Below are 8,032 nucleotides of genomic sequence, written 5' to 3'. Positions count from 1 at the left end.
TGCCGACCGTCCAAAGCAGCCAACTTTATATTCTGTTTGTACTGAACCAAAACAAGCGACGGTGTGTAGACTGCTCTTTTCTTTTCTATTGGAAACGAGGCATCTCGATGTTCTTTCCCCCTGCTGTGCTTCCCCACCCCGTGGTCCCCCAAGAACGCCGCTCCAACAGCCTGTCCTGAAGGGCCTGGCAGCTCCAAGTTGTGGGGCTTGGAGCCGGCCTCCGGCACGGCCACTCGAGGGATCATTGCAGGCCCTCCAGCCCTCCGGGGCCTGCTGTGCATGTGGCTCTTATTCTTTTTAAAACTCGAACAGAAAAACTAGACTAGACTTCAGTGTTTTAACGGCCCCCTCTGCCCCGGCACACCCCATGCCTCAGTCAGTAGTGGAGGCCGTCTGATGTCTCCTTCCTCCCCTCCTTTCTCCCGGCAGTCTCTTCGTGGTGGAGAGAGGCTATTCTGAAATCGACCGGCTTCTCTCCGTCTCTTCTACTCCCCTTTCTCCTGCTGTCAAATGGATTTATTCCTTTTTTTAAAACAATGAACATTGGAAATGAGACTGTGGGGGTGTCTTTAGGGTTTTTCCTTTTTTTTTTTTTTTTTTTTTTTTTTTTTTGTAACCATTTTTTGGGGGTGGGGTGGGAGTGGGGTTTCAAATAACCTCATGTCACCCTCCCAGGGAGCTTATTTATTTACCTCTTTAAAATCAAATTGGTGGGAGGCGGAGCACTGTATTCCAGCATGTTTTGTTTTATGATGAGATTAACTCAGCAAGGTTTTAATGCCATTTGGGCAGTGTAAGCTTCTGCATCTTTGTTGTGCTGAATTCTCTTATTCTTCCTTTCATCTTTCTCACCTGTGCCCATTTTCTCTCTCTCGTCTAATCTCTTCTCATCTCTTCTGCCTCCTCCTCTCCCCTTCTCTCTTTCCTTCTTTCTCCTACTCTCTGGCCCTTTTTCTCACCCAGATTTTCTTAATAAATTTATATTTTGTAAAAGGATTTTGTTGTACCCAGTTTTGCATCTTCACTTAATCTCTGACTGGCTATGTTCCTTTTATCTTCCCATCATTCCCTCCCTGCCCCTTCTTCCCTTCCTTTTCTCCCCAGAATCATTTCTTTTTGTTCTTACCATCACCTTTACCCTTTCCTTCTCAGTCCCTATCATGTCCAGTCACTGTTTTGGTTTTGGCACCATCAATATCAAATGTACAAACGGTTCTTGCTAACCAACACCAGGTATATCTGATGTTCAGATGAGTTCCAATAAAAAGAATTTTTTTTTCAACCAGTGTCATTTCTTGAGTATTGGCAACCCAGAGTGCCTCCTGGGCATTCAGAAATCCTGACATGTCTGGATGTGAATCTTGAGTCCTTGGTATATTTCTGATCAGAAAAAAAAAAGATGTATTTCTGTTAATAAGATAGTAGATGAGGAAGGGTTCATGGTGAGATCAGTGGGCCCAAACCAGGGTATGGGAAGAAGCTTTTAAACTGAAAATCCCTGATGGTGAGCAATCTTTTTCATCGAGACTCCTGGAAAGCATTATTTTCCAACCTCATTTAGCCACAGAACCCTCTTGGGCTTGATCGAAACTTGTCAATTTTGAATCCTGGAATATTGGGGTTGGGTCTAAAAAATGGAAGAAATGAAGCATATTTTCATACTAAAAAATTGACGTGTCAAAAACTGTTTTTAATACATAATTACATGTTAGAAATATTTTAGTTGGGAAATGTCAAAATTTGTCACATAACTCCCATTCACGTTTTGAACATACTTTAAAGGGAATCTCTGGGGAGGGTGTAAGATGTTAAGTCATTCTAATTCTCACCAAGTATCATATCTTCTGGACTTGTCTTAGGTTTCCCCTCTCCCTATCCCAAGTCCCTAGCCTTCCTCATCTTTGTTCTTCTGTGGGAATTTGTCCGGGGGACCTACCGCTTCTCTCCTATGTGACCTATAAGTTAGCTGGGGAGCAAAATTAATCTTTTGTATCCAGTTCAATACAAATCTTGAGCTTTGGGGTCTGGGAGATTGGGACCAGACTAAAATGTAATTCCGGCTTGTGGTGCAGGGCAGGCTGAGGAGGCGCCCCATTGGGTATAAACCACATGGATGCTCTGAGGGGAACACGGTGCTGCCAGGGAGAAATGGCCAAACCTTGTGGCTCATGGATGGATACATGTGGCACTTCCGTGGCGGGTGCTTCGAAGAGCCACTAGGTGGCGTCCTAGGATCCCAGTAGGAACTGTGCTCTGGAGGTGTGGCTGGGAATGAAGCAAGGGATGGGGAAGGGCTTCATTTCTTTCCTGATTTATGGAGATGAGCCTCAGGAAGCTTAATGTCCTGTACTCAGAGAGGCTAGGGAAGACTAAAGCAGGCCCAATAGACGGTTTTGCCCTGGGGTCTTTGATTCAGACATTTCTGGCTGCATTGTAACTCTTGTTACTTTTTCTAGATCACCTCTTCTTGGTGTGTGTGTATGTATGTGTGTGTGTTCACAAGAAGCTGTTGTGGAGAGTGGGCTCAATTCCACTGAGGTGATACTAGGAGAGGTTAATTAGAGTTGTTTGAGGGGCATAAAAGCCACGGGTTGGATTTTAACAGAGTGGATAGCTTTTTGGACAAGGTGGTAGTGTGCTAACTCTTGTTCCTCTGCAGGCAGATAGACATAGAAAGACTTCTGGATTTTGAATCTGAGAAGACCTGGGGTTTATTGGAATTTAGGTTTTACTACTTGACTCACCTTTGGGACTTGGGGAAATCACTCCACTCTTGGGGTCTCATTTTCTTCCTCTATTCAACGACTGGATATTTCCAGCTCCGATTCCTATGATCCTCTGAGGCAGTTAATCCAATGTGTTCCAAAGATGACAACTCTTTAATAGCTTAGAAAACAACACAAGATTTGGGTGCAACCTATAGAATTTAGAGGGCAGCATAGGTTATTTTTAATTTAAAAAATTTTTTTTTGGTAGGTCGTGAAGGATGCCTATTTAGAGAAAGCATAGATTCAGCCTAGGAATGTCTCATTCTTCTAGGTCAGGATGTTATGGGACTTGAAAATGTCACAAAAACAATCCTGATGTGCTTAGGGACATTTGAAAAAGGAACCCTTTCCCAAGGTGCCTTGTGAGAGGATTTGGAGGGGAAAAGGGGAAGATATTTTATTTCAGAGTGTAGAAATTCATTCTTTCTTGCCAATGAATCTGAAAGCAAACTCTCAGGCTTGTAGAGCAGTGAATTCTAATATAGCTGAATTTTATGGCAGAATCAACAAACTTGGCATATTTCATCATACCTCTTTCCTAATTTTGACCTCCTTAGATTAAAGGGGCAGACCTGACACTAGGGAAGTAGCATAGGAAGGGGTCTGAGGCTTAAAAGTCAGGAGACCCCGAGTTCTAGGCCTAGTTTGGTCCCTTTAGCTTCTCATTGGGTCTTAGTTTTATTATTGGTAAAATAAGTTTAAACCAGGTTACTTTTAAGGTATTTTTTGCTTCGGTTCATATATTAATTATTTTTTTAAAAATTAATAAATTCATTTCTGATTTGGAAGAGAGGCAGTAGGGTTTGGTTTTTGTGAAATAAAGAGGGACAGACTATTCTTGTCTGTTGCTAGTTGAAAAGGATGGTGATAGGAACTGGATTTATTTCATTAGTTTTAGGAACCTTCCTCTACCAATACAATTAACTTAATTAAGAATTACTTAGAACAAGCTAAGTGATTTGATTTGGTTCACACTTCCATACCTCTCAGAGTACTTGAACTCAAGGCTCTTCTCCAGACTAGACTGGCTCTCATACCACACTGCTTCTGGACAGCAGCATAGAAACACTATGTGAGCTCAAGGCCTTAATAAGGCCTGTATTAGAAACCTCTGATTTCATGTTCACATGGGAGGCTCAGGGCTAGCTTCTTTGCAAACACGGAATATATTCACTCAGGTTTTAATTTCTGGGTACTAAGGCTTAGCTCTATTCCATTATGAGCTATAGAAAATCTAGATTTGTACCCGAAGTCTCTCTGAACTGTTCTTCAAACAACATTTAGCCTCCTCTGACTGGGCAGAGGTCCTGTCTTAGGGACAAGGGATGCTCTAAAGAGATGGGGAAGATGGTGCTTTATTTGCAGGGCCATTAATATAGGGCTGGAAGGGACCTTAAATGTGTTCAGTATCTATTATGTGAGGAGCATCTTGCCAGCTGCTGTGAGGACATTTGTGTGTGTGTGTGGTGTGTATGTGTGAGAGAGAGAGGAGGAGAAGGAAGGAGAGAGAATGAGGGAGAGGCGAAGGGGAGAGAGAAACAGGGAGGAGAGGAAAGGAGAGGGACAGGGACAGAGACAGAGACTGATTGCTGGCCCAGGGTCGGTCTATTGTCTCTAGCCCAGCCTTCCCAAATTCTGAGAGGCTCCCAGCCAGGGAGCCCCACATCGGCTCTTGCCTCTCGAGTGCAGAGGGATCATCGGTCCCGAGCGGGAGGAAGCTCACCCGTTGTCTGACAGCCCCCTTATTTTAAGGAGGAACGCCAAGCCCCGAGAGAGCGGGAGGCTCCCCGGCGCTCTAGAATCCGTCCGGCGCTCTTTACGGACGCATAGGCTTCGTCTGGGCGCTATCGCTAAGACTGGAAGTACGCAGGGGCTTTTCCTTTTGTTTTTGGAGAGCTTATGAGCCAGGAGAGCCTAGTACAAAAGACTCCGTAGGCCGACCGTCAGCCAGATGTCCTCCTTCGCTAACCCTTAACGATCGCCGGCCCGGCTGGCCCCAGAGGCTCCGGAGGTGACGAGGGCGGGGAGGGGGGACTTGGGGGGGAGAGGGAGCCGGCGGCCCGGGCTGGCCCCGGTGGGTGGGCGCGCCGTGAGCCGCGGCCCGGGCTGGCGGCGGGGCCGCTGCGGGGAAGGAAGCCCCCAAAGCCGGCCCAGGGACTGCGCCGGGGGCCGGGCCCCCTAGCTCGCTCGGTCCGGTCCCTCGGGCTCCGCCTCGGGTGGGAACAAAGGCGGCACGTGCGTGGGCGGGGCGGGGCGGGGCGGGGTCTCCGCGGTCGCCGTCCGGGACCCCGGCCCATGCGGCAGCTGCTGCGGGAGCTGCGCCGGCGGCCGGGGGCGGAGAGGAGGCGGAGCCCGGGGCGGGGCCGGGGCGGGGCCGGGGCCGCGTGCCGCTGCTGTCACCGCCTCCGCCGCCGCCGCCGCCGCCGCGGGTGTCTCGGGATTCTGAAATGGAACGCGGACACTAGAGGCGCCTCCTCCGGCTCCGGCTCCCGCCCCGGCCTCCGAGCGGCGGCTGCGAGCGCTGACAGCGGCCACGGCCACGGCAGCGGCTTCCCCGGCGGAACGAGGCGGGCCCGGGAGCTGGCCGGCCGGCGCGTGGGCAGGGCGCGCGGCCCCGACGGGTCGCTGGGCTCCGGGAGCGCGGCGGCGGCGGCGGCGGCGGCGGCGGAGGCGGCGGGGGGCTGCGGGGGACGGCGGGGCACGGCGGGGGGCGGGGCCGGAGCCGTCGGCTGCAGAACCTTGGACAGAAGCTTGAGCCCGAGCCGGGAGCCCCGCGCGCCCCTCCGCGCCGCCGCCGCCCCGGCCGTTGCCCCTGCCCCTGCCGCCCCTGCGGGCTGGCACTGAGGGAGCGGCTCCGGTGCGCACTGCGGAGGGCGGGAGCCGAGCCAGCTCGGAGCGGGAGCCGCGCTGCGCTGCGCTGCAGCTGCGGGGGCTGCTCTCTCGGTAAGCTAAGCCCCGCCCGAGCCGCCTGGGGGGTCTGAGGAAGGGGAGCCGGGTGGGAGAGGGAGCGGCGCCGGCCCGGAGCGTGTCCCGGATCGAGGGAGGGATGCAGGGAGGGATGCAGGGAGGGAGGAGGAGGGAGGATGCTGCAGTCGGGGGAGGCCGGGCCGAGATGCTGCGCCCGAGGGGGCTGGGGCAGGGCGCAGAGGCCGGGAGGGGCGGCGGAGCTGCGGAGGGGAGACCGGCCTCCGGGTGCTCCCCGGCCTCGGCTCCCGGAGCTTCCCCGCCGAGCGGGGTGGGCGCGGGGCGGCCCCAGCCTTCCCCGGGCTAAGAGAAACCATCTTGTTTTTCTCTGCAGATCTGAAGGGGGCCGCAGCCCCTCCCTGAGTCCCAGCCCCCGAGCCAGGGGCTCCCGAGCAGTGGGGGTTCTTGAGCGGGGTTCGGCCCTGGCAGGCGGGGCCCCCGGGTGGACTGCCCCTGCCTCGGAGCCGCCGGTTGTGCCTCCCCCCCGACGCCATGGGCACCGTCCTGTCCCTGTCCCCCAGCTACCGGAAGGCCACGATCTTCGAGGATGGCTCAGCCACCGTGGGCCATTACACCGCTGTGCAGAACAGCAAAAACGCCAAGGACAAGAGCTTGAAAAGGCACTCCATCATCTCCGTGCTGCCCTGGAAGAGGATCGTGGCCGTGTCAGCCAAGAAGAAGAACTCCAAGAAGGTCCAGCCCAACAGCAGCTACCAGAACAACATCACCCACCTGAACAATGAGAACCTGAAGAAGTCCCTCTCCTGTGCCAACCTGTCCACCTTCGCCCAGCCCCAGCCCGCCCAGCCTCCGGCCCCCAGCGCCAACCAGCTCTCTGGCTCCCAGACTGCCGTGTCTTCCGTCAAGAAGGCCCCCCACCCCAGCTCCACTGCTCCTGGCACACCCAAGCGGGTCATCGTCCAGGCCTCCACCAGCGAACTCCTGCGCTGCCTGGGGGAGTTCCTGTGTCGGAGGTGCTACCGCCTGAAGCACCTGTCCCCCACGGACCCCGTGCTCTGGTTGCGAAGCGTGGACCGTTCGCTGCTCCTGCAAGGCTGGCAGGACCAGGGCTTCATCACGCCGGCCAACGTGGTCTTCCTGTACATGCTCTGCAGGGACGTCATTTCCTCCGAGGTCGCCACAGACCATGAGCTCCAGGCTGTCCTGTTGACCTGCCTGTACCTCTCCTATTCCTACATGGGCAATGAGATCTCCTACCCACTGAAGCCCTTCCTGGTGGAGAGCTGTAAGGAGGCTTTTTGGGACCGCTGCCTCTCCATTATCAATCTCATGAGCCCCAAGATGCTCCAGATTAACGCTGACCCCCACTACTTCACTCAGGTGTTTGCTGACCTGAAGAATGAGTGCAGTCAGGAGGACAAGAATCGGCTCCTCATCGGGCTCGACCGGTGAATTCCACTCACGCGTATGCGGCTTACGGGAACAGTACATTTTTTAATTTATTATTAAACACACAGTTTTGTGAACATATGTGTCTAGCAAAGCCACCGAAGGGCCTCCCTGTTCTTGGCCTCCCCCACCCCTGGTTTAGTCCGGCCCTGGTCCTTAATTTCTGACTGCTCTGGGGAGCGTTTTTGTCTGGGAACCTTTGCAGAGTTTAGGAGCCGATTTCCCAGTTGTTTTCTGGCCACCGAAGGCTTGCTCTCCGTAACTTTGAAGGATTGACTATTCTTGCCCCTCATTACGCCCCTTTCGTCCCCTTCCCTTTGGGGATCTTGGGAATAGGGGGAGATGAGGAGGTGTTGAACTTGGAGATGGAGCGGCCTTAGCTTATCCCATAGAGACCCCTTGTCCTAGAAATGGACTCTTCCTGCCTGAAGTCCCCTTACTCATCCAGCTCTACCCTTACCCCTCCCATTCCCGGGAAGGGGGAGAATTCATTTCCCCAAGTGGCGGCTGTGTCTGGAATGGCCGGGGGACTTCTCCCCAGGATACCAGCCTGGGCCTAATTAATACATTGAGCCGGAACCTCTCAGTTCTTGGCTGCCCTGGAATCAACTTGTAGCCCACATCACTCTAATGTAACAGAAAATGGCTGATAGAGGGAAGATAATCAGTCTTGAAATTTTTTTTTTTTAACCATATGTAAATGCTGGGTGTTTTTTTTTTTGGGGGGGGGGTATTTCTCAGAGTAGGAAAAGGGAAAGCCTGTAATTTAGAATTCCATTCTCCCTATCCTGCTGCTTATTTATTTCAGGTCCTAGGTATTCATTCCTGGCTAGTGAAGCCGGCCCAGCTCTTTAGGCTCTCTGGATTATGACAGCAATTTTGTGAGTCCC

General features: G+C 53.0%; 1 protein-coding gene and 1 long non-coding RNA gene across 2 annotated transcripts; one reads left to right on the top strand and one right to left on the bottom strand.

Moving 5' to 3' along the window:
- Positions 1–726: 726 nt before the first annotated feature.
- Positions 727–4,949, bottom strand: LOC141540039 (uncharacterized). The gene is made up of 3 exons (XR_012481453.1): positions 4,492–4,949; positions 2,745–2,917; positions 727–1,627 (listed from the first exon to the last, which is right to left on the bottom strand). It is a non-coding gene; the product is annotated as an uncharacterized LOC141540039 (long non-coding RNA).
- Positions 4,950–5,464: 515 nt separating this feature from the next.
- On the top strand, positions 5,465–7,223 carry CDK5R1 (cyclin dependent kinase 5 regulatory subunit 1). The gene is made up of 2 exons (XM_074263609.1): positions 5,465–5,711; positions 6,067–7,223. The coding sequence occupies exon 2, from the start codon at positions 6,225–6,227 to the stop codon at positions 7,143–7,145; it is 921 nt and encodes a 306-aa protein (XP_074119710.1). The 5' UTR covers positions 5,465–5,711; positions 6,067–6,224; the 3' UTR covers positions 7,146–7,223.
- The last annotated feature ends 809 nt before the right edge of the window (positions 7,224–8,032 follow it).

This window comes from Sminthopsis crassicaudata, chromosome 4 (assembly GCF_048593235.1).
Source record: "Sminthopsis crassicaudata isolate SCR6 chromosome 4, ASM4859323v1, whole genome shotgun sequence".
NCBI lineage: Eukaryota > Metazoa > Chordata > Mammalia > Dasyuromorphia > Dasyuridae > Sminthopsis > Sminthopsis crassicaudata.
Note: the sequence above shows the minus strand (reverse complement) of the source record. Positions and strands in the feature narration are given on the sequence as shown.